Raw genomic sequence first — 27,751 nt, forward strand, 5'->3', positions numbered from 1 at the left:
ATAGCAAAGTACCTCTGTGGCCAGTTACGCGGCTGGATATACGGCTATATTTACTCCAGGTGGACACGGACACCTCTATTCATCCGAGATATTTCCAGGACTTCGTTCACCAGTATCCGACCGCACGACACGCCTTTACGGATGGTTCTAAGATCGGGGAAAACGTAGGATGCTCATTCGTCTACGATTATATTAGCACGAAGATCTCACTTCCCAGTGTGTGTAGCGTGTATACTGCAGAGCTTTTCGCCATCCTAGAAGCTCTACAGTTTGCACTGGGTGATGAAAGTGACCACTTTCTCATATGTACCGACTCGTTAATTTCTCTGCAGACTATAGACGTATGTTTTCCACAACACCCACTGGTTCAGCGGATTCATGACCTTCTTGCTAAGTTGTGTGATGCTGGCACCAGAATCACTCTCGCGTGGCTCCCAAGCCACGTTGGGATTGCGGGAAATGAACTTGCTGATGCAGCTACAAAAGAAGCGGCACATTTACAACCTACAGCGATGAACGTTCCTGCTACGTCGAACCATCTTGGCGTCATGGGAATCAGAGTGGCTAGCTATCCGAAATCCACACAAGCGGAGAACAATCAAGTAGGCAACTGCCGTGTGGCCGTCTTCTTTCCGGCTTTCACGGAGAGAGGGCGTAGTTTTATGTGGGCTGATAGATCATTGAAGATCTACGCACTCTTACCTTCTGAAGAGGGAAGACCCTTCCAGTGTGTTCTTGTGGTGCCGCATTTACCGTGTCCTACATCATCACAGTGTGTGCTGATCTCTCTGGCCTAAGACGGAACCTAGGTCTTCAGGAGACCCTCGAACTCATACTAGCCGATGACGGGAATACTGCTGCTTTATGTGTGAGAGTGGATTAATCAAGGGCTTCTAAATTTCAGGTTTTCAGTGTCCTTTTCGGCTTAATATCATCACTTTTATTTTATTTTATATTTATTTGTTCCCATTTACCCCGTTCAATAAAGGGTTTTAAATTTATATTCATTTTTGTTTCCACTTAATTTGGTCAGAGAGTATGGTTACCTAATTGTACTTCCTCTTAAAACAACAATCACTTCCACCACCACCACCACCACCACCACCACCACCACCACCACCAACTAATAACGATATAGAATCACCTTTTGCCCGCAGAACAGTGGCTACTGGGCAAGGCATCGATCCAACGAGCTGGCGAAAAGTATGCTAGTGCAACAGCAGATCCTGCAGTTGGCCTACACTGCTGGCCGGTTGTGATGTAGCACGAACCCGCTTCTCCAAGTCGAACCATAGATACACAATGGGGATTATGTCAGGGCTATTTTGGGCCTACGACATGTTCTTCGAACCAGTCCTTTACGATCCTGGCGGTGTAGCATGGCGCAATGTCGTAATGGAACCGGCCGTTACTGTCAGGAAGACTTGACATAAACGGATGGACTTTGTTCCCAATAACGTCCAGATACTGGATAGCTGTTACGGATTGGTGTACCAGAATAATGGGCCTCAAATCATCATCATCACATTTCCTACGCTCGACCACGCAACCACGTGGCCGTCGACATGATGAATCAGAAATCTATATTCATCGGAACAGCCGACCTTTTTCCAATCATCCACAGGCTAATGTCGATGATTTCGTGTCCCACTAATGCGCTGCTGTCGGTAGAGTGCAGTACAAGTGGCAGTCGCATGGCACCAGTATTCGATGAGCCGTGTGCTGAGAAACATCGACCTGGTCATCGCTGTTGTGCCTGTTGGTGATTTCTCGCACTGTAACTCCGCGGCGGTCCTAACAATGCGCGACAGCCTCCGCTGGCCTCTGGCGTCAACGAGCCGCTGTTGGCACATAATTGGACGACCGGCCCTTGTTTGTCGGTCGTTGGACCACTTTCGATACGTACTCACAACATCGGCACGAGATCAGCCGTGCCAACACAATTAGCTCTCTGCCAAACGCGGAGACACTGCTACTAGCATGTCGTGTGTTCGCCTCCTGCGAACGTAACAGGAAACTGGACAGCTGCAATATGATACTCATATATCACCTTATTATAAGGAGATGCCGTGGCTCCGATTGCGCCAGCGCCGTGAACTTCACATGTCATCACTTTTCCACTAATACTCCCAACTTTGTTCACCTTTTTCTTACCTCTTGTCCTGTCACGATCAGAATACAAGACCTGGCTCCTATGCACTGCTGCTTACAACCACTCCTTCATAATCTCTGCGCCCAGGTCATGGAGTTCGGTACTTGCGAAAATAGAGACAATCCCTCTCATCGCAAATTTAAAGTGGCTTGCCGCGAGCATTTGCTGCGTAGATCCCACTGACTCGCTGGATAATTGTTAGAGTGAGTGAAGGAATGATATGAATGAATGGATTTCCGTAGTTATGTAATTTAAGTGAACTTTATTTTGTGTATTTTAAAATTAAGAATTCTATTATTACTATTGTTATTGCTAGTAATATTATTTGCAGTTGTAATTATAAGTTATATAGTAGTTAAGTGTAGAAGTTCTAACTTCGCCACCAATCTATCTATCCTCTTCGTGCTCGGCGATGTCCTCGTTATTCCTGCAATAATTGTTCCTTCTCCTCTCGAGAGTCATCTTCACCGTCTAATTTGGGCTAATGATCACGCGATTTAGCATTTGCTGCTGTAAATGTGGTAAACAACGGATAACCATCCTGAAGGTTTCGACAATCTTTCGAATGCAAGCTGACAGGCCGCGTAGCCAACAATGTTGTCATCCATATCAATAATGTTACAGTCATAGTTATACCTGATAATGAATGACAACACTATTTACAAAGGTATCTTGTCATCTTAGCAAGTCCTCGGCTGATACGTTCCGTAACCTTGATTGACACTTCGGACGCACTTCACACAGCAGGCTCGAACACGCGAACTACGCTCGACTGCCATAACTCATGTGATACTCCACACACTGAGCTACTCAACAACACTACCCTCTGCTTGTTTGTTTGCTTTTGTATACCTGGAGATGTATAGAGAGCAGGAACGTTTTCCGGGAGATTACCGGCCGGACTCAATCATCCTTTCCAGTGAATTCTGGATGGGTGACAGTCCCATGACCACGTGTTACTTTCACCTACTCCTGTGTCAGCTCCCTGCACTTCACAAGTTTAACATAATCTAGTTGTTCATTCCAAACAACACTTCTTCAGAAACTGCCGCGTAAATTCGTCATTGATGCTGACAAAATGTTAAAATGAGCTCTAAAAGAAATTTTCAAAACTACCATCTGAGATACCTGAATCCATGATTTATACCCGTTAGAATTAAATGGGAGGTTATTCTCCAACAACTAAACGGACTTACGTGCTTAGTACAGTCAGCAAAGCCTTACATAGAAAACACCCGTGAGCTAGGAAGAGAGCGAGGTCTGAAAATGGAGCCGTATGAAAGGCTTATTGTTGTATATCCTCCGCTCTCTTCGCTCAGCGCCAGCCAGCCGCACGCACGCAAGCGTGGATCATTCGAGACTCGACGCGCAGTCTTCAGTGCGCGTGTCTGTTACGTCGTGTGCAGTATATAAGGAGCTCCCTGTCTGTCACTCATGAGGATTCTCCCCAGTGTCCTGCTCCAGAAAACACTGAACGTCGAACACGGAGGCTACTCCTCTTAAAAATGTGTCTCGACCAGGTGGACGGAATTCTGGTAGTATGAGGTTTCACCTCAGGTCACTACTCCACTTTCCCGTTCCTTCATCCATGTCGAGCCCCGATGTTGTATGCCAAACATCCCCAAGCTCACTCAAGCTTCGACACACACATTAGATTCTCTAATTGTGAACATAGCTTTCATTTAGTACAAGCTTATGAACTCAGACACTTCAAGTTAGAAGGAACTCTCTTAGCTAATCTATGCTAGTGCAAATGATAGTTTTCAACTATCACGAACTATATCTTTCCCAAGAACTATCTTTTCAAAATAGCAGTGAGTGTAAATACATTCAGAGTGTACATAGTGTATAGAAACAGAAACTCTCTCAAGATTAATCATCTACTTTGCTTCAAGACAATTTTATGTTTTATTCCTGTACCTACTGTAGAATTCTGTGTGAAGCAAATAAATAAGTTGTGTTCTTGTAAACCTTATCTTGTTTACAACACGTATGTCGGTAAGGTACGAGCGGATACAGGCCGTGCGATATGACTGCTCACACATAGTGAAGCTGTGCGTAATCTCACCATGCGTCACATGCTAACTGTCTCTCTTCAGAACGCAGGTTTCATCACCCACGAGGAAGTACAGACCTAGGTGCGTTTCTAGGTCGAGGAAGAGCTAAATGAGCTGAATTGGAAGGTACTCATGGGTCCATTCGTCGGTCCCTGCGTCCCATGCAGCAACAACCTCCACACAATCGTTTGTAACTGTCACTTGGACCCCACGGCAGTTCACGATTAAATTAACTGTACAACGACAGCGGCCGCACTGTTAGAAGTTTGCGCGTGCGCAGTTACAGTATTGTATTCACACTCACAGCCGTCGTTGTTCTCAGTCCCACGTCACCCAGCTGCACTGTTCGGCCTTCAGCAACATTTCAAAGACATCCCTCAGCTGACATTGAAGCACGCCGATCCAATACTCCACAGCCGTACAGGCACTTTACAGCGCTGTATCGTGGGTGGATCACAAGCAGAACTGAGCCGTCACAATCTAGTTCGGCCTATGTACGAGGAGAAACCTCTAGAGCTCTCTAGAAATCGAATGCTGTTCTTCATCATACCACCGGAAGGCACGGAGTGATGACTGAGCTGGTCACTGCGCACCTGACACGTCTCTGAGTGGTTGCCTGCCAGTGGCTAGCTTGCTCCTCCCTAGCCGATGCTTTGTCTGTCAGGCAGTCTGTAACTTAAGGAAGCAGTTCAAAGAAAGGAGAAGCATTTGATAATTTTTCAAAATGTTCTGTACCACTTCCACAGCAGTACCGATATGTCGGGCGTATTTAATATTTTTTAAATATAAAATGTTCATTCAGAAGTCGATATGAAGCAAAATAAGACATCCTAAGAAATTAAGGGCATCCGTTGTGCCACCATCATCTCGGTGCTCCACATGAACAGTTCGAATTGACGTTCAGCGAGTGAAAATGTCAATTTGGCTTGAAACGTGCAGATAAAATGTTTATTTAGGTTTGATTACTTACAAATTGACACCAGAACTGCTCCTATCAGATGAGCCATTCGCTGGACAATTGGCTTCACCGTGCAGGGTCTGAAGGATGCAGTCCAACGGACCCGAGAGCAAAATGTCCTGATGCTCACTTTCAGATCACGAAACGTCCCACTTCAAATCGCGGCAGAGGTTTTATGTGTGAAAAGTCTATGTCTCCTGAGCGTAATCTCAAACGTCCTCTGGAAGGGTTCACTTTCGAACTCTGGAATTGTACTTCAGAGTCTGATGTATGCATCTATAGGATTTAAGAGAAATTTATTATTTAAAACTAATATTACTTGACATAGAAGCCTCCGTGGCTCAGACGGCAGCGCGTCGGCCTCTCACCGCTGGATACCGCGGTTCAAATCCCGGTCACTCCATGTGAGATTTGTGCTGGACAAAGCGGAGGCAGGGCAGGTTTTTCTCCGGGTACTCGTTTTTCCTGTCATCTTTCATTCCAGCAACACTCTATTCTCATTTCATAGCATCTATCAGTCATTCATAAATCACTTTGGGAGTGGCGACCCCATCGTACTAATAGCCTATACATGCTTCATTCATTACATCCCTGACGCGGTCAGTGACTGGAAAACAGGTTGTAGGTTTTCATTCATTCATTACTTGACATAGAAACAATTAATTGAATTAAAGACAGGCATGAAAAGAACACCATCTCCCTCTATATACAAACTCTCCTCTTTTCACTCCTTTCTTTTTTGTCAGAACCTGCTCGATTCACTCTCTCAAAGTCGGCCATCCTACTGTTGATCCATCCCGGATGACACATAGCCATTAGTCCATGGCTTCATGTACTCCACACAGCTTGTAGTTTGCCTGGGACCCTCATGTTCACCTTCACGACCCACGTCAGAAGTGTCCTGAGGTTTCACTTTAGAAGCCCAATAAGGTCCAAGAAACTTCTTCTTTACTTCGAGTCTTGGTCCTGACTGGGTACCGGTACGCTTTATGGCGACAAGGTCTCCCAGTTGATACTGTCTAGCAGAGCAGCGATGTCGGTTGAAATACTTGTTGTTTACTTGCTGAACTTTGAAAATTTGCTGTTGTGCATATTTATTCAGATTTTCTGTTTTCTTCACATTCTTCTCCTAGTTCTTCGTGGATAAGGTTAGCAATCCTTAGATTAGTCTTGTCTCATTCTGACTCATGCTAATAGTTCAAATGGTGTCCTTCCAATACTACAGTGGTACGTGTAATTGATGGCCCGTTGCACAGCTTCGACATGCTTGTATTATCTTGTTGGATCCGATATAGCAAATTTTGCAAGTATTGAGGCAATCGCAGAATTGATTCTCTCTATCTGATCATTTGCTCGTGGCAGTCCATTACTAACGAGCAGGTGTTTGATGCTTTCAGTTTTGCAGTAATCTTTAAACTAATGAGATGTAAATTATGATCGTCGGCCAGAAATTATTTGTTCAGGGTTTTCGAATATAGCTTTCTGTGCTTCCAATTTGACAATGACCTCTTTCGTCGTAGTAGACATCGTTCGGTAGAGCCAAACAAAATTTGTAAAACCATCAATTACTAAAATTATGTGACGACATCGTTTATGGCTCGATTACAAGGAACCAATATGATCTGAATGATATGTACTGTATACAATGCCACAATTTCCTTGGACAAAAGATGCAGGAATCCTTCCTGTATTCAGTTAATTAAGAGGCAATTTGCACAATTCAGTACGATACTTTCGATTTTCTACTTCATGTGAGGAATACCATATTTACACGAATCTAATGCGCCATCGAATGCAATGCGCACCTCAATTTTAAACATTAAAATCATAAAATAAGAGTTTGTTAGCGCATCAGTGGTAGGGTAAATTTATTTTTACACGACAATGGATGTATACATGAACTATCAAAATTATTAAAAAAGAACGCCTAACTTGATTACCTAGATGACATGCAAACAAACATACCGGTAAATTACAGGCGTTACTCGTCATTATTCACTAATTTACTCATCTATAAAACAAGAGTTGTGTCTGTACATTGTTCAGAATTTAAAAAGAATAGTATTTCTGTATCGGACGTGTCCACAGTAACAAGGAAATGCACTATTTGAATTTTACGTCATTTTTGTCTGTCTGTCTGTCTGTCTATACGAGTATGTATGTATGTATGTATGTATGTATGTATGTATGTATGTATGTATGTATGTATGTATGTATGTATGTATGTATGTATAGACATCACGAGAAAATTACTGAAGAGAACTTAATTAAACTCGGTATGTAAGGTCAGGGAATGATGCACTACGATCTATGCCATAAATAATTTTATTTACGCTGAGTGAAATGGTAGTTTAGGGGAAGGCCTAAAATTTAGTTCTCAAATATTTACGTTATTAACAATCCTATCGATGAATACTACATAACTAAAGTTATATAGAATTAAATGTACGATCATTTATGTCTTGTACATTTTTACCGTACCAGCTATATATGACAACCGAGATATTCGTGAATTTCGACTTTTGTTGCTAAGTCCATATCGACGCCTAACCACGAGAAAATGGGTGAACAGAATTTAATGAAAATCGGTATGTTAAGTCTAGGAATAAGGTGCTACAGTCTAGGTTATAAATAATTTTTATTCACGCTGCATGAAATGGTAGTTTAGGGGAAGGAGCCTAATATTTAAATTTTAAATGCCTTTGTTATTGGTCCTATCGAAAAGTATTACATGCTGTAATAAAACGTATGAGAATACGAGTTCCAAGCATTTATGTCTTATACAGTTCTACCGTACCGACTATGATAATAGAATAATCAATTTAGACTTTTGTTGCTTAGTCCGTATCAACGCCATGCATTTAGAAAAATGTGAAGATGATTATAAAATATGAGAAAACGAACGAACGCTTGAAAAAAATGAGAAAAAAAAGCCGTAAATGAACGAACGCTTGAAGAATAAAACAAAAGGGAGTCATGAAAGAAGGAAGAAAACTAAAATGAAAAAGTCTACAGTATCGAAAGCTCATAAAACTGATGAACAGTAACATTATATTGACCATTGTTGTGATGTAATTTATCTCTTTTGGTGCCACTCATCTCAATCAATCAATCAATCAATCAATCAATCAATCAATCAATCAATCAATCAATCAATCAATACTGATCTGCATTTAGGTGGCAGATTCTCTATCTGTTGTTTTCCTAGCCTTTTCTTAAATTATTGTAAAGAAATTGGAAATTTATTGAACATCTCCCTTGGTAAGTTATACCAATCCCTAACTCGCCTTCCTATAAACGAATATTTGCCCCAATTTGTCCTCTTAAACTCCAACTTTATCTTCATATTGTAATATTTCCTACTTTTAAAGACACCACTAAAACTTATTTGTCTACTGATGTCATTCCACGCCATCTCTCCACTGACAGCTCGGAACATACCACTTAGTCCAGCAGCTCGTCTCTTTTCCCTCAAGTCTTCCCAGCTCAAACTTTGCAATGTTTTTGCAACACTACTCTTTTATCTGAAATCACCCAGAACAAATCGAGCTGCTTTTCTTTGGATTTTTTACAGTTCTCGAATAAAGTAATCCTGCTGAGGGTCCCATACATTGGAACCATACTCTAGTTGTGGCCTTACCAGAGACTTATATGCCCTCTCCTTTACATCCTTACTACAACCCCTAAATACCGTCATAACCATGTGCAGAGATCTGTACCTTTTATTTACAATCCCATTTATGTGATTACCCCAATGATGTTTCCTTATATTAACACCTAGGTACTTACAATGAACCCGGAAAAGGAACTTTCACCCCGTCAACGGAGTAATTAAAACTGAGAGGACTTTTCCTATTTGTGAAATTCACAACCTGACTTTTAACTCAGTTTATCACCATACCATTGCCTACTGTCCATTTCACAACATTATCGAGGTCATGTTGCAGTTGTTCACAATCTTGTAACTTTCTTATTACTCTGTACAGAATAACATCATCTGCAAAGAGCCTGGTCTCTGATTCCACTTCTTTACATATATCATTGATATATATAAGAAAACATAAAGGTCCAATAATACTGCCTTAAGGAATTCCCCTCTTAATTATTACAGGGACAGATAAAGCTTCGCCTACTCTAATTCTCTGAGTTCTATTTTCTAGACACTTAGCCACCCTTTCAGTCACTCTTTTGTCAAGTCCAATTGCACTCATTTTGTCCAGTAGTCTCCCATGATCTACCCTATCAAATGCCTTACATAGGTCAATCGTGTTACAGTCCATCTGACCTCCTGAATCCAGGATATCTGCTATATCTTGCTGAAATCCTACAAGTTGAGCTGCAGTGGAATAACCATTCCTAAACCCTCATTTGGTATAGCTCGTTCAACCAAACAATAATCAAATAAGTACTTCAGATATAATACTATATCCCAACCCATTGTCTTTAGTGTATCCCCCGAAACCTTATCAATTCCTGCTGCTTTTCTAGTTTTCAACTTCTGTAGTTTACAGTAAATATCATGCGATAGATGGGATTACTGCTACGTTGTGGTGCTGGTTGTGATTATTATTTTAAAAGAAAGTACAACTGGGCAACCATCCTCTATATAACACTAATCAGAGATGGGAAAATAACGAGTAAAACAGCATCCCTGAAAATTGGCAGAAAGTAGCTAGGGAGTTAGATAACTTTGCACATTCTATACGATTGTCCCATCAACGACGGGTACTGCAGCTAGTTATTGGTATCCTTGGCAGAGTCTACATAAGAAACAGATTCATTTCCTGTTTCCCTATCATCTTCGGTGTATTTGAAATGCAGCATTCCTTGAATGATTTTTTTTTTTGCTACTTGCTTTACGTCGCACCGACAGAGATAGGTCTCATAGCGACGATAGGACTGGAAAGGGCTACGAGTGGAAAGGAAGCGTCCGTGGCCTTAATTAAGGTACAACCCAAGCATTTGCCTGGTGTGAAAATGGGGAAACCACGGAAAACCATTTTCAGGGCTGCCGACAGTGGGGTTCGAACCTACTATCTCCCGAATACTGGATACTGGCCGCACTTAAGCGACTGCAGCTATCGAGCTCGGACTTGAATGATTTTACGATCATGGGTGCTTCGATGTTTTTCCAGACAGCCGGAACCCAGTCTGTCGGAGCCAGTTCACGGTTTGGTTTGCAAAACCATTTTTCGCACTGTTCCTGAAGGGTAACCCTTGAAATGTTTATTTTTACTAACGTCCAGGGGTTCTACCACAGAACTCATTCCTCCAGGAATAATAACAAGGTTACTGGCTACGCTGTGGATCTTCCTTTTCACGTTGTCAGTGAAATGACCACGAAATGCATCAAGATAAAGCATTGATAGTAGTTTGGAAAGCTCACCAGGAAGGAGTTCCCATACGTTTCGGAGCCAGCCAAGCATTAAAGTTTCAGTCATCCATGCCTTCTCTTCATTTCAAAATATGACGTCATCAGGGAACTTTTCATTTTAAGAAGTCTTGGGGCTTGTTTTCTGCTTGAAGATTAAGAAAGGGGAAGTTTGCACCCATCTTCTGTTATTGCCAGCATTACATTTATGCGCTGTTTTTCACCCCCTGATGTTTTGATAGTAACTTCTATAGTCCCCTTCTCAACAATCGTGTAATTACGTGCATATCAAACCAAATTAGCGTCTCATCAGCGTTGCCTATTTGGACCATCGAAAAATTCTCCTATTTTCGAAGTGTGATGACACCGCTGAAATTCTTGAATTTTTCTCAAACTCATGTGGAAGCTTTTGGCATATTGTTGTACGACGTCGTAGAGATAAGCCCGCCCATTTCATAACGTGATCAACCCATCCACGGCTAGCCTTAAACTCTCTCCTCGGTATTATGAACTGCAGCCACCTCTTTTGCTTTGTTTCTTGTGGTGTCACTAGTCACAAGTTGCCCATTCTTCCTCCTTTCACGGACGAATTCCAAAAGTTAAGCATAAGTTACGAGTAAGGAGGGAAACAGGAAATAGACCGCAAATCGCACGACATATGCACCTACCAACCTTACGTGTTCGGTCTGTATAGGAAAGGAGTGTTCCCTGCTTTGACTAGCGGTGTAACCGCAAGGTAAACACAGCCAGTGCCTGCGAGCCATATTCCCTCAGTCGTGTTTGCCCTGTTACAGTGTGTGGAGTGTAGCCTCGTGGTGGACGTCACAGTATAATGGCACAACGACGCCATTTGGACCCCGTTTTGCATGGTAGAATACTCGGCCACCTGGAAGCAGGCCAGAGACAGACCGAAGTCGCCGTATCCTTGAGTGTTCCACAAAGTGTCATTTCCAGGCTTTGCAGACGATTTGGAGGCACAGGGGATGTTAATCGTAGGCCAGTATCAGGTCGACCAAGGGTAACCATCCTACAGCAGGACCGATACCGAGCCTTAACCGCCCGGCGAAATCGGAGTGCACCTGCAAGACAATTGTCGGCGGAGCTTGCAGCCGTCTCAGGGGTTGCCGTTTCTCGGCAAACTGTGTACCGGAGGCTCAGAACAGCAGAGCTGTTTGCCTGACGTTCAGCGGTGTGCGTCCCGCTCACTCCACCACAGAGACAGACCCGTCTGCTGTGGAGCCGTCAACATCGAAACTGGACCATGAATGAATGGAGGCATGTGCTCTTCACAGATGAATCCCGCTTCAGTTTGCAGAACGATTCCCGTCGCAATTTCATCTGGAGAGAACCGGGTAGCCGATACAACCACAGGAACATCGTGGAATGGGACCAGTATGGTGATGGTGGCGTAACGGTGTGGAGCGGCGTCATGTTGAATAGCCGTACGGACCTGCACATCTTCATGGGTGGTCCGAGGAACACTGTTAACGCTCGGAGATACAGGGAAAAAGGTACTGAGACCACATGTTCGACTCTTCATAGGTGCAGTTGGTCCAGACTTCCTCTTAATGGAGGATAATGCCCGACCGCACCGCGGTGCTCTGGTGGATGAATTTCTGGCTGGGGAAGCCATTCATCGCATGGATTGGCCAGCGAGGTCTGCGGATCTGAATCCTATAGAACATGCCTGGGATGCATTGGGGAGACGAATTTCATCCCGTCAGCCTCCACCAAGGACCCTCCAAGACCTTCGCATTGCCCTTTCGGAGGAATGGGATCGACTGCCACAAGAGCTCTTGGACCATCTGATAGAGAGCATGCTACGTCGCTGCGGAGCATGTGTGGCCGTTAGGGGTAACCATACACCCTATTAATTTTGTTGTTGAAGACAATGCCAAGTTTTGTTAGTTGTTGTCAAAGGTGTACCTTAGCTATCAGAACCTTTCTGCCACTGTTTTTTTGGACAAGTTGTGTGACATATGGTGTGTGATTCAGCTTCCGTTTGTTCAGCAATCCGTCTGACATTCCCATCAGGCGGCATGGCCTCGTTTAGTGATTATACTTAACTTCTGGATACTAGTGTTGTAGCGGTAGTTGCAAATAATGCCAATTTCTGTTTTTCCCATAAGCAAACGTTACTCTCAGCTACATTGAACTCTCGTCCCACCCTCGTGTTACCATATTGTTCAGCATAAAGAATTACTTTACGCTTTAAAGTATTATCATACGATGTTCTTCTCTGCTTGCCCTCCACTTTGTGACTACCTAACACAAACTACGCACTAATAGGTGAACAATAATGTAACGAAGTTGAGAATTATAACAAAGCCTTGTGAGGTAAGTAACTATAAATTTTAATGATGTTGCCGGTGAACGACGGATTCAATTTGTACTGGAATGTAATGCGCCATCAAAACTTATGCGCACCCCAATTTTGAATACTGCATATGGTAAGAAAATGCGCATTAGTTTCGCGTAAATACGGTATAATATTCCTATTTGACGAGTTCCTCTGTTCTCTTGACAGAGAAATGACCTCTCTCATGAACATTTTTTGTTAATTTTCGTGACCGGGCGAGTTGGCCGTGCGGTTAGGGCGGCGCAGCTGTGAGCTTGCATCCGGGAGATAGTGGGTTCGAATCCCACTGTCGGCAGCACTGAAGATCGTTTTCCGCGGTTTTCCATTTTCCACCAGGCAAATGTTGGGGCTGTACCTTTTTTCAATGCTATTTGTTCGGGGCGTCGACCTATAGAGATATTTTGCCCCTACTTGCCCCATGTGATATGAAGCTGCGTGTAATTGGAATTGCGGAAGTGTAGAGTGTTGAATGTGAAGAAAGGAGCGTTAAGGACGGCACAAGCACCCAGTCCCCAGGCCGGGGATATTAATCATTTACAATCAAAAACCCCTGACCCGGCCGGGAATCGAACCCGGGGCCGCCGGGTGACAGGCAGACGCATTGCCCCCTACATCGCGGGACCGCACGGCCTGTACCTTAATTAAGGCCACGGCCGCTTCCTTCCCACTCCTAGGCCTTTCCTATACCATCGTTGTCATAAGACCTATCTGTGTCGGTGCGACGTAAAACAAATTGTGATGATTTCATGTGCATAGTGTGACCTTACATTGGGCGGAGAAAATATGTGACCGTTCATGGTTGGTTCTGACTAAAAGGTTCGAATAATATCATGGGTGAACCACGGATGGTGTCAACAGAGATCCATGAAAATCCACTTGCGGGCGCGTAAGTTCGTTGAATACCGGTCACATGTTACAACGTTTACCATCAGGCTCTTACCGACATCACAAGAATACGTATATTATAACTATTTGAGACTATCTTTAATTCTTAATCTATAAATAAGAACATTGAGAATTTATTTTTGTTTGGAATAATAATTTCAATAATAATTGAAAGTAACAACATGATCAGATAATAAAGGAAATTGAATATGACAATCAAGGCAGTGAATAAATATCTGTATGCTTTCGTTGGTTGTTATGTTCTTCGCACATAAGGCATTATAATATCGTACAATTAAAGAAACATGTTGATGATCAATTTAACGTTAAATTAATATATTAAACAATTCATCAAATCCAACATGACAATCTGCTTAAGGCTTAGAATATCTGGTTATTAATTTAATTATTTACATTATTCGTTTCCGTCCGTCGACAAGAATAAGATAGGAAAACATTTATGTCTGTCATTTGTTGGCCAAAATCTTGTCCTCCGTTATTCTATTAATGTGTCGTAAAAATCGTCGCGCAAATTTGCGAAATCCTAATTAACAAGTTGAGTGTTCGTCAATAACTTGCAGTCAACGTCGCGAAACCTACTAACGACATGATTATGGACATCACATTGAAACTCGTAGCTCATCTCAATAAATAATAACCCAAATTGCAGGACAGGAACAGCATACTCATGGAATCCTAAATAAATCAAATATCTAACTACACAACATCATCAAAGATAATAGTGATTTGGAATGATCATGGTCCCACAGCATCTGGAATAAACCGTAGATTTTCCTGTAAAGATTTGAACTTCCAATACCGACTACAAGACATGCGTACTACATCAACAACTACTCAATAGGAAGTACTAAGTTATGCATTACATCATACGACACGACACTAATATTATTTTCAGCTATACGATATTTCGCATCTCTCATTGTTATTACTTGGTGCTGAAGATCTTCCAACCGTAATTATCTACACAAATGCATGAAATTCGTTTCTTTACCGTCTCACGGGTTAATATTCTGACGACCATTCACACGTTCAATATGCCAGTATCCTTCCGAAAATATTTTAAAAATACAACTGTCAACCTTTAAATGCTTGTCCATTTATCAATATCAATAAATATATTCGCATGATGAACACCTATTTTATTTCCTTCAACATTAACCTCATTGGCATTCTCGAAGACTTCATTACATTGCTCGTAATGCTTATTTCCCAACGAACTATTATACCATAATCATCGCGCATTATTATTTCATTATATCATCATTCAATACTTCCTATCATTTCGCATATACATCATGCGTACTCTTAATCCTTCACTCAAAACATACTAGCACATTATCACCGAAGAAGGCTATCTCATTCCCAAATACGTGTGAAATCCACTATTATGTCATCGCGGTCCAATTCAAATATTTGTCTTAGAAGATTCACATGCACAACATAAGCATTACTTTATAGGAAGATTTCCAATCTCGACACATATCAATTGATTTATGATTGCTCCAATAAGAATTATGTATGCAATAACCGGCATGTTAAAAAATTCAGTTATGAAGATGGGTACCTCACGAAACATAATTGACTAATCCTTAGTAAAACCTTTATAGTTGCCTGCTCGAAATCAGCTGAATAGTGCATGGAAAACTATGACTCCAATTATGCTAGTATTTAGAAGATTAATGACACTCCACAGATGTGACGATCATATCATATCACTCAAGTTGTATCCTAGAAACACGTCACATTCTAATAACATGAAAGAAAATCTGCACTACTGTAATACTGTAATAGAATAGAATAAAGGAAAGGACAATCTTTTGGGTACTTATCGCGTTGACGGATTCTTGCAGACACAGCTCCATCATTTCGGCTATTGTAACATCATAGTTTAAATCATCTCAGCATATTTCCAGACCCGCCAGAATTCCAACCTGGCTTAGGCCTGCATATTGATGTTGGTTGATGGCTCACAATAACAATCCTTCATACAGGTAGGCATCATGATACCTGAAACTTGTACAGCAGGATTACTATGGTATTACACACCAAAAAAATAAATATATTAGCGTTTCTTTGGGACACTCGCCTTATTATTTTTATATTAAACGCTATATCTCATAATTTTATAATTTACTTCTAGTATTATTATACAACTGTTCAGATACCTACAACTTATAATTAGCTTCCTTCTTGTCATGTATAATTGTCATATGCGATGTTCAATCTCCTTCTTTTTAATTACATTGTTTCACCGGGCGAGTTGGTCGTGCGCGTAGAGGCGCGCGGCTGTGAGCTTGCATCCGGGAGATAGTAGGTTCGAATCCCACTATCGGCAGCCCTGAAGATGGTTTTCCATGGTTTCCCATTTTCACACCAGGCAAATGCTGGGGCTGTACCTTAATTAAGGCCACGGCCGCTTCCTTCCAACTGCTAGGCCTTTCCTATCCCACCGTCGCCATAAGACCTATCTGTGTCGGTGCGACGTAAAGCCCCTAGCAAATAAAAAAAATTACATTGTTCTTCTAAAACAAAACCCTATTCTATTATATCAATAATATGTTGGCTCGCGTTTTTATAATTCATAATAAATCATTGGCATATAACTTATTTTCCATATGTTTTTGACATTTGAGGAATAGTCTCCCTGACGTAATACACTCTCGTAATTGGGAGTTCAGGTAAAGGAACACGTTTAACAATCCGTGTCGTCTTCTTCAACTATGTACCAATCGATTGCTTCATAACCGACTTTCCGATTATTCGAAAATATCCGTAACAGCTACATAATGCATAACCAGCGCAGATGAAATCGAACTTGACATGTAAAATTAAATCCATCCCAAGGCCTCCGTCGTATATACAGTATCGTTATTGGAACTAAACGCCACACAGAGAATTATTTTATCTCCGTCGAAATATTTCATTTAACAGTATTTGCTTGTACTCAAATATTACATTCCTAGACACAAATTATTTGAATATCACGGGGTTCTGAGCTTATGAATTTGTATATACATCCAATTTCCGTTAAACTTATTATTCAATTGAGCGAGTTATCTCGAATTATTACTGTGTTTGGACGTAAAACGACTGGACGTATAACTTCACATGATTTTCGTTAGTTTCTTCATCATCATCATCATCATCATCTGTTTACCCTCCAGGTTCGGTTTTTCCCTCGGACTTAGCGAGGGATCCCACCTCTACCGCCTCAAGGGCAGTGTCCTGGAGCTTCAGACTCTTGGTCGGGGGATACAACTGGGGAGTATGACCAGTACCTCGCCCAGGCGGCCTCACCTGCTATGCTGAACAGGGGCCTTGTGGAGGGATGGGAAGATGGGAAGGGATAGGCAAGGAAGAGGGAAGGAAGCGGCCGTGGCCTTAAGTTAGGTACCATCCCGGCATTCGCCTGGAGGAGAAGTGGGAAACCACGGAAAACCACTTCCAGGATGGCTGAGGTGGGAATCGAACCCACCTCTACTCAGTTGACCTCCCGAGGCTGAGTGGACCCCGTTCCAGCCCTCGTACCACTTTTCAAATTTCGTGGCAGAGCCGGGAATCGAACCCGGGCCTCCGGGGGTGGCAGCTAATCACGCTAACCACTACACCACAGAGGCGGACGTTAGTTTCTTTATAATCATAAACTTCAGTGGTTCCTTTATCTTCGATTCGGAATCAATTGGAAGGTTATAATAGCTTTAAGTACAAGTAAAACTTCCTGGCCTTCACGAGTCATGAAGTCCTTGTAAGACATTCCTGGCACAGTTCCTTGATGGCGCTGTGACCTTCAACTTCTTGTTGTGCTTATCTCACGTGGGCAAGCAAAGAGTCAGGAACCGCATACAAAACAAGATCACGACTCAGACCATCGAATTGACGCATTCTCGTTTCACACCTCTGTTCGATGATATATCCAACAACAGGGCCCATCTTCCAACCTTAGGTGTCGTATTACTTATGCATAGTCTTTGGAAGGCGGCACAGTCTGTGATAATTTTGAAGTCTTTTCTCTGAAGGTAATAATGTTATTTTCTTTACGTCCCATTAACTACTTTTACGGTTTTCGGAGACGCCGAGGTGCCGGAATTTAGTCATGTAGGAGTTCCTTTACGTACCAGTGAATCTACCGACACGAGGCTGACGTATTTGAGCACCTTCAAATACCACCGGACTGAGCCAGGATCGAACCTGCCAAGTTGGGGTCAGAAGGCCAGCGCCTCAACCACCTGAACCACTCAGCCCGGCTTTCACAGAAGATAACTGTGATACTTTTCGTCTTGTGGTATTGTCTTTTTGCTCGTATAATATGTAGGGTGATGGGGGTGGTTTTTGCATCAGCACGGCTCCATACTCAAACTTAGTTGCAACAGTATGAAGAATTATAGATGAGTAAAACAGGATTTCTTAATAAAACTTCCTTCAGCATTTAAAATAATCTTCTGTTCATTGGAAAATTGAAAGTCATTATCTTTCTTCGGCAGTTTGCTAAATGGTCTCACAATAACAAAGAATTCTGGTATGAACTTCTGAATTATTCGGTTAAACCAAGGAAAGACTGCACTTGCTTTACATTTCTTGGTTCTGGAAATTTCGTTACTGCTTTATTTTTCTCTGGCGACGGATAGAGTCGTCCATCTTCCACCACATGTTTCAAGAAGTCAGTAGATGACACTTCGCTTTGTTCAGTTTCATGCCATAGTACATGCAGTACTATCTTTAATCACGTAATGCTTCAGTTTCATCTTCAGCTGTATCCCTGTAAATGAGTAGGCCTACTATGCCCTGAACTACTAATGGTCGAAAGACGGAGTTAATGAATCATTAGAACACTGCCGGTGAGTTGCACAGACTAAATGGTGATTTTCGGAACTGAAATTCACCTGAATTAGTGACGAATGTAGTGTATTTTCTATTTTGAGATTCCACTGGCACTTGTATGTCGAGCGTACTGAGTACTCTTGGTCCTTTCAATCTATCCAAGGTGTCTTCTAAGAGTTGTAACGACCCCTTTAGAGTGATCTTGTTCATCTTACGACAGTCGTACACAAACGAGGAGAGCACAAGCACCGCAGAAGAACTTGGTTCAATGATGCCTTCCTGTAGTTTTTTATTCTCTTGATCGTCAACAGCTTACTTTTCTGCAGGTGCAAGTCGTCGTGGTTTACTGAATACCGGCTGCTCATCTTTCAGTTTAATGGTCAACTCCATTTCTGAACTTTTCGTTTCGGTAGGTTCATAGGAGGAAATCAGTTCTGCAACCTGCTGCGTGTAGTCATCTCTTGTAGGCTCACTTACATCGAATGGCTGGCCTTCATCATTGTTAATATGCATGAGAAATATATCTTGTTTTGGCTTGGATATTCGAATGCCATTCTGATTTATCGCTACTTCTCCTTGCTGTAGACTATCACTTCCAATTATTACAGGCATCTTCATTGTATCGCTAATCACAACATAATCATCAGCTTCAAATGCTTCATCATCAATGGAGACCTGAGCGTGGAAGTAGCCTTTAAGTAGGGCGTAATTCTTTCCAAAACTTGCCAGGATAAGATCAGTTCTACTCAGAGGAGGGGCACCTAAATCTGCATAGATGTCTTCATTGATTAAAGTAATGCTGTGTTCTCCTTTATTCGGAAACTGTCTCCTATTGGAGATAGTCCCATCAAACTCAGGATACACATTTTTTAAATATTTTTTTTACAATGTAAAAAAATGGCGTATGGCTTTGAGTGCCGGGAGTGTCCGAGGACAAGTTCGGCTCGCCAAGTGCAGGTCTTTTGATTCGACACCCGTAGGTGACCTGCGCGTCTGGATGAAGATGAAATGATGATGAAGACGACACATTCACCCAGTCCCCGTGCCAGCGAAATTAACCAATTAAGGTTAAAATTCCCGACCCTGCCGGGAATCGAACCCGGGACCCCTGTGACCAAAGGCCAGCACGCTAACCACTTAGCCATGGAGCCGGACTTACAATGTACAAATTTTCATTTATGTTGGTGATGGACTAAAATTTGGGACGATTTCTTCAGCACCACTGTGACAATTAATCATAGTATTAATAGTTCTTAATTTTATGGTGAGAAGGGGAGGTTTCGTTAAAGAGCTAGGGTCTAACTGCGTGCCACTGCCTGCCTTACCACCTGTCGACTTGCACTCCACCGAGTTGTAATCAAATTTATTACATCCGAAACATTTCAGACCCTTGTCCTCGAAGTAGGTTTCTGTGTTCAATCTTACTTCAAAACTTCTGAGTTTCTTTTCTCAATACTGCATTCATAAGCATGTAGCATTTCCTTAAACTTCTTAAAGCTCCTGGTCTCATACAAAAATCAATATACTACCGGACTGATCTTCTATAACCCCTGTGGGTGGGAGACGCAAATGTAGAATACATCCACGGTATCTCCTGCCTTCCGTAAGAGGCAACTAAAGAAAGGGGCCCAGGGTCTCTCAATTTGGAAGTGTGGGTTGGTGACTACGGGGCCTTTAGCCGAGTCCTGGCATTGCTCCCCACTTTCATGTATTCTGCCCGACCTCCCTTGGTCAGCTCTTGTTCTTTTCCGACCCCGACGGTATTAGAGTATTCGAGGCCTAGAGAGTCTTTCATTTTCACGCCCTTCGTGGCCCTTGCCTTTCTGTGTCCGGTACTTCATTTTTCTAATTGTCGGACCTCCTCTTTTCTCTCTCTCTATCTCTCTCTCTCTGACCCCGTGTGGGTGAGGTACGCAGATGGAAAATACACCCACGGTATCCACTGCCTGTCGTAAGAGGTAACTAAAAGGGGCGACCAAGGGATGATTGAATTAGAACCATGAAATTACTTGTGATTAGTAACATCACACGGAGAAAACCATGGATCGCCTTTACTTGCGAGTAGTACCACTGTGTTAGGTGCACAATAGGTTTATGATTGGTAGTAACAGTGGGTAGATCACTATGGGTCTACGGTACCCGTACTTAGTACCACTATATGCGGAACACCACGGGCTTGCGTTGCCTTTGATTAGTACCACTATGTGAGGAACACCACATGATAGTTCGGGTCCCTGTTATTAGAACACCTATGTGAGGAACACCATGGGTTTACGTTGCCTATGAGTGGCACCATTATGTTAGAAAACCCAAAGGTCTGCGTTACCTGTGCGTAGTACCACAATGTGTGGAACATTGTGAGTCTACGTTACTTGTGGTAAGTACCGCTACATGAGAAATACTGTGGTTCTACTTTACTAGTGATAAATACCATTATGAGGTGCGTTGACCTGGATTTTGGACCCCTTTACACAACAAGCATAATCGATTCAGGATTGTGCTTTGGAAGCAGCCCCTTGGTCAGTATATGGTATTGTTTTCTGGGAAGATGGGGTATTGCGGGTACGATCCACTGATTGTTTTTAAGTTGATAGTCATTGTCCATCGTCGTCTTTTTGAATTCTAGTCAGTGGATTGATTTTGGAATTATTTTTAACTTTCAATATTGTGAGTTGGATCCGCTGTATTGTGAGTTGGATCCGCTGATGATTTTAAATTCATATTCATCCATTCATTTATCATCGCGTTTTCAGTTCTGGTCAGTGGATGAATTTTGGACTTCTAAATTATTGTCATTTCGTCTCATTTTGTATCAGGGCGATGACCTTCGATGTTAGGCCCCCTTAAACAACAAGCATCATCAAGCAAACATCATTTCGTTCCATTAGGGGCCTATGGCCTAGATGTTAGGCCCCATTAAACAACAACAAGCATCATCATCATCATCATCATCATCATCATTATCTTCTATACCATCCATAATGTACTGCATCAGGGAATCGTCAGTCTCACCTCCTTCGTTACGAGCAGGTACTCTTGAAATGTTTATTCTTTCCTCCTCATCCACCTACTCAGAAGACGATATATTTTTCGACTACTCATCTTGACAAACCCTTCTATCAACGCTTTTCTTTAATTTCTTCCATCTTGATAAACCCATTTCACTTTGGATGAATAGTTTTGCTAAGCCATACAATGATTTCTTAATAAATACTAATTTCTGCATGTTGCCCTATCCCGTCAAAATAACTGTTTCTTCAAATTCCGTAATCCACTTTAGTATCAATGGTGCGTACTGACTCTTCAACGTCTCGGAACGTCAATGCAAATCTGCGGCCTGAATTTCCCCGTATAGTCCGTAAGCAGGCCATCTTCATCTTCACTTTCTTCTGTAGATGCTTCTGTTTTGTCGATGATTTTCTTAATTGGCTTGTGCTCTCTGGGATTCCGTCTAGGCTTCAAGCGTGAACTGCGTTATATAGCGTTTTCATCGTCTTTTTCTTAGTCATCCCCGTCATCGTCAAGTTTTGACGAGGTGGTGTGAAATGTGAAACACAACACATCACATACTGTAACCAAGACAATAACATACTCAGCGGAATCTGCAATCCTGTAAACTCTGGTAACCACTTAGGGTTTTGTCGTTGCCGCTGTTTATTAGACTGTCCGCCTCCGGATCCCAAGATAGCGGGTTCAAACCCGGCAGAGGTAGTCGTATTTTTGAAGGGCGAAAAATAGTCGTACGATGTCGGATTGTAAAAGAACTCTGGTGACAGATTTGGTGCTTAAGCGACAAAATTAATTAAATCTCAGCCACAGATGCCCAAGAGAGATTCGGTTTACTCTGTCTGCCATCTAGTAGGCCTAGGGTAAAACGGAACGTCGAAATTGACGAGCAGACAGCCAGATGGCATCAAATTGAAACGTCTGCACACGGCAGCTGAGCCATACGATTATTATTTATTTATTATTGCTATATATAAATTCATGCCGAGTTTTTACAGCGGGCACAGATGCAATAGAAATATTCTTGTTTATTCTCTGAATGTCTCCTAGCACTTACCTTCTGGGTTGTTTCTGGTGTACTTATGCGAATCTCTCGTCGTTAACTTACACGTAACAAAGTTCACTATAGTTCAATATCGCCATCAGGGTTCGGGAGATGCAGAGTGGGTCTCGGCCCATAAGTGGCCACGGCTCTACCGTGCTTCTACGCCTTTGCATTCAGAAGACGGGACAGGGCTGGATCTCACGGCTGGCCCCAACCGTCGGCTGTCCAGAGAATGGTTTTTCGTGGTTTTTCATTCTACTGCACTAAGGCGAATGCCGGGACAGTTCCTAGTATAGGCCATGGCCTTCAACCCCCTCGCCTTCTCCGTGCATCTCCTTCACCGTAACAAATCTCCAGGCCTGAGAGACGGCGTCACCGTCTAAGAGGCCCGCCTCCCCCTTCAGGGGAGGAATGAAAACATTTTAGTAGTAGTAGTAGTAGTAGTAGTAGTAGTAGTAGTAGTAGTAGTAGTAGGGTCGTCATCAGTCATCACTGAACGTCTTCTTTCTTGTATAACGTCGTTTTACTTCGATTATAGCACACCAAAAGTAATAATTAGCCAGTTCTCAAGAAACAGAAATGGCAGGATGTAACAACTGATGAAATTAACGCTTTCTTTCGAATTTTGTGTTGCTTGTTGGAGCCGACAAGGGTTGGGATGTACCAACCAGAGAGTTATTTTTAGGAACATTTTCCAATCCACTGTATCGAGCAACCATGTCAATAAACCACTTTGAAAATATCAAGAGGTTTTATGACAAGCGAACCAGGCAAGTCAGGCTGCAGACTGACAAATATGCTCCAATATAGTAAATATCGTATTTTTGGCAATTATTTATTGAACAGTGTCGGAAAGCAATGGTCCCATTTCCGAAGACGCTGTGTATGTGTTCAATATATGTTCAACAAACCTGGGGATGTCCAGCAAACCTGGCAAATTTTCTGGATGTGTGAATCAGAAACGGTGTATGATTTTGCTGATGATGAATTTTGTAAATACAATATAAGTGCAGTACAATTTGTTTATTTCCTATTGTTTGCTAGTGGTTTAACGTTGCTCTAACACATTCAAGTATTAGGGCCGCGCAAGGATTTGAAGGGGCTAGGAAGGTAGTGTTTGTGATATTAAGAGAAGGAAGGGGTTGTATCTGCCAAGGTCACGGTGTCCTTCACAGCAAGGGACACCCCTCTGTCGATTGTGGGCACGTGGGGAGTGACTCCCATTCACATGGAACTCGTATTGACGTGGTCGCCGTGACATGCGCTTGCGCTATTCACGTGTCTCTCTCGGCCTCGTTAAATTTGTTAGCGCGCTGTGGTCCCTCTGTAAATATTCCCGCTCGAAATGGTTTATATCGAGAATCATGTAGAAGAAACACGCTTACTGGATTTATGTGCTGAGTGTAGAGTGCATACAAGAGCTTTCAAGAAAACGATAGAATTTCATAAGTTTAATTTTCTCCAACTGGGAGAGTGCCAATAAGCACAAATTCATTAAAAACAGGAGAGAATTTAAAAAATAATTGTTTTTAATGGCGTATGGCCTCGGCAGAAGTCTGGTACAGGTCTTTCGAGTTGACTCCCAGTGAGGGAGTCAGTGAGGATGGGGCCGTAGCTGGATGAATTCTATCGTTGCAGACGCACGCAAACCCAGCCCCCGAGCCATAAGAATTAACTAATAAAGGTTAAAATCTCCGACCCGGCCAGGAATCGAATCGGATGTGCCTTGGACCTAAGACCAGCACGCTAACGATTTACCCGTGGAGCCGGACCAAAAACAATGGCGAGTTCATAATGATTATCGAATTGATGATATTAGCAGCCCCACTATGACCTTGCAAAGCAAGTTTGCTTTAAATACGCGCTGTATACTTTTTCTGCATTAGCAATTCGTCCGGTGTAGACGTTGTGAAGTAGGTGTGGGTCAAACATGCCTTTAGGGAGACGAAGAAGGCAATATCCGCAGATTACTGAGCTTGATCGGGGCCTTGTATAGTCCGCGCACCTTTTAACGATATTTCTTTGTACGGGGTTGAGAAGTAAGTAGGGAGCTTTCCCGGTTCCTGAAATACTGCCAACTGAATGATTTTTAATGAATTTGTCCTTATTAGCACTCTCTAGTTGGAGAAAATTAAACATGAAATTTTACCGTTTTCTTGAAAGCTGTTGTTTGCACTCTACACTCAGCGCATAAATCCAGTGAATTGAATCGATAATATGATCGATCGATATGCATTTTCTAAACCTGTATTATCTTAAGCCAACAACTGAGTCATGCACACATTATATAACATTTCTTGATGCGAATCTTGTTCCTAGCATGAATTCTATAGTTTGGCTTTGCTGTGTAAACAACAACAGTACTAGTACGTAAAGTGTACGCCAGATGTCGCACAGCGATGCATTAGCGATTCATTGTTTGTGTTTCAAAGATTGCCGGTAAGAATCTCGAAGATACCCGAGGTCGACCGATTCAGCACTGTGGTGTCCGTGTATCGCTAAAAGGTGCGCGTACTATAATAGGTTTGCGCGAAGGCGGATGTTCTTTCCGCAATATTGCACAAAGGCTTGGCAGTTGTATCCACAGCGCATCGGCGTTAGCAGCAATGGTCATGGGAAGGCACTGTCTCAAGAAGACTGGAGTCCAGCCGCACACGGAGCACTACGGGGAGGGAACAACGCCGTATTCGCCGCATGGCTGTGGTGGATCGTACTGCATGTGCAATAGCCATTAGAGCTTCAGTTGGCACCAGAGTGGCACAGCGAACTGTAACAAATCGATTACTTGAGGGGCAGCTCTGAGCCAGATGTCCAGTAGTGTCCAATTCCGAATCACTGCCATCTGCGACTTAGTGGTGTCAAGCTAGAGGTAATTCGAGGGCGGAGTGGAGATCTATAGTGTTCTCAGAAGGGAGCCGTTTGTCTTGGTGCGAGTAGTGGCCATATGTTGGTAAGGAGGCCAGGCGAGCGCTTGGAAGCAAGCTGTCTGCAGCGTCGACACACTGGACCTACACCAGGAGTTATGGATGGGGAGCGATTTCCTTTGACTGAAGTAGCAAACTCATCGTTATCCAAAGAACTTGACAGCGAATTTGTACGTCAGACTGGTGATTGAACCTGTTGTGTTGCCATTTATTCCCAGCATTCAGGCGCGTGTTTTTAACAGGATGACGCTCATCCTCATACCACGTGCTCTACAGAGTGTTGGCCGGCGAGATCACCAGACCTTTAATCCCTAAGGGGCATTATGGGATGACAAATCCAGCGTCATCAGCATTAACCGTTGCTGATTTGACTGACCAAGTCCAACATCCGTGGAGCTCTATTCCACAAAATGACATACAGCACCTGTTCGATACAATGCATGCACGTTTCCATGCTTGCATGCAAAATCGTGGTGACTACGGCGGTTAGTAATGTACCACCATGTCACATGTCTTCTCGCGCATACTTGAATCTGTGACCTGGAAACTGTATTCAAATAAATATGTTACGTAGACAATTGCTTAGCCAAAATTGCATTCCTCTAACTAAATTATTCTTGGTGTTGGGATTTTATTTGCCGCCAACATATATTAATTAAATTAAGATCATTATATTTCCATCTTAGTGCCTCTGGTGGCGAAAATTTGTGAAGGGGTCTCTTGTGTGTCTTTTGTGTAATTTTGTTCATGGGGTGGACCTCGTCTGTACATTGTTGTTGTGTTGCAGTCGGACCTCTCCTGCCGCAACACCAAGCTAACCGTGGGCGCCATCTACACCAGGACCAATTTCGTGACTCTCAAGTACGTGACGGATGGCTGGGGTACGGAGTCCAACGGCTTCAAGCTCGTCATCACCGCCTTCAAGGATAAAAGTAAGTTGCGTTCCTTGAACGGATAACACAGAAAACTTCACACTCCAAGAAGTTGTTGGAATTGCACGTAATTTGTAACGTTGTTGCAAGTAATCACAATATCAAGGCGAAAAATAGTTTACTCTGGAAGACGGAACACTTGAAGTTCGACGTAGTGTCGCCCCTAGTTTGGATGCACGATGTGATACGAGCGGGACGCGCTGGTCCTCTAGATCACGTTGGTGCCCCATGTACTGGGCACGGAACTGTAGCAATGTTGTGAGCATTATCCTGATGCTGAAGAGTCTCTTGGAAGCCCTGACATGAGACCGCGGGATGTTCACGGCAGCAGTAAAGGCAGGATTGAGGCGAGATCTCCAGACACTGTGCACAGTCGTTCACAGCACCATCGTAACAGACACGTAATGGGTTCCGTAAATTCAGCCAAACGCCTGGAAATGGCTGGGGCAGGCTCATGCTTGTCGGAAGTCAGTTCTGAACCCAGCTGCCGTGTGTAGTCCCAGTACGACATGACCATCCAGGCTCGCCCATTCCGATAATGTGCCCCTCTCCAACTCTGATAAGTGGTCGTAGAAGCATGCCCGGTGATCGACAAAAAGCAGCGTTCGACTACGAACCTGCGAGCCTCATTATGTAAGCAGGTTCACAGCCGTTCAAGTGATCATGTCACCACTGTCTGCTTGAAATAAAACTGCATGCCGAGTTTATCTGCATTGATTTTCGGCCGACTTTTACGGTTTCCAGAGACGCCGGGTTCCCGGAATTTTATACCTCAGGAGTGCTGTTACACGCTGGTAAATATACCGACGCGAATAGGCTCTGTTGTCTGAGCAACACAGCAGAGTTGAATATGACTAATATGTGTTTACTCCACTGTCACTGAGGCCTAAGGAGTCTTTCACTTTCACGCTCTTCGTGGCCCTTGCCTATCTTTGGCCGATATCTTCATTTTTGAAGTGCCGGATACCTTCCATTTTCTCTATGATTAGAGTTGTATTTCCTCTTAAAACAATAAACACCACCACCACCACCTCCACTGTCACTGAGCTATGAACGAGCTCCAGCTTTTCGAGGGACAGTCGGTGGCAAGGCCGCTCCCCGCGACTTCCCTGTACCTCTTTTGCAGTCCCAAGCACCTTTATCATAATTGAATCTCACCCACTATTCGCATTTCAACACATACTTATGTACAGTCGAACAATAAAAAATTGTATATATGAAAG

The 27,751-nt window shown here is 42.9% G+C and overlaps 1 protein-coding gene across 2 annotated transcripts in view; it reads left to right on the forward strand.

The window, feature by feature from the left end:
- Window positions 1-27,751, forward strand: part of loaf (lost and found) — a 153,595-nt gene that overhangs the window by 80,035 nt on the left and 45,809 nt on the right. For both annotated transcript variants that reach the window (XR_011018092.1, XM_067146395.2), the window contains exon 3: window positions 26,384-26,528. Coding sequence is in view for 1 of the 2 variants with exons in the window: in XM_067146395.2 (XP_067002496.1) it covers window positions 26,384-26,528 (145 nt within the window). In the remaining variant the exon portion in view is untranslated. The remainder of the gene's footprint in view (window positions 1-26,383; window positions 26,529-27,751) is intronic.

This window comes from Anabrus simplex, chromosome 4, assembly GCF_040414725.1.
Source record: "Anabrus simplex isolate iqAnaSimp1 chromosome 4, ASM4041472v1, whole genome shotgun sequence".
NCBI lineage: Eukaryota > Metazoa > Arthropoda > Insecta > Orthoptera > Tettigoniidae > Anabrus > Anabrus simplex.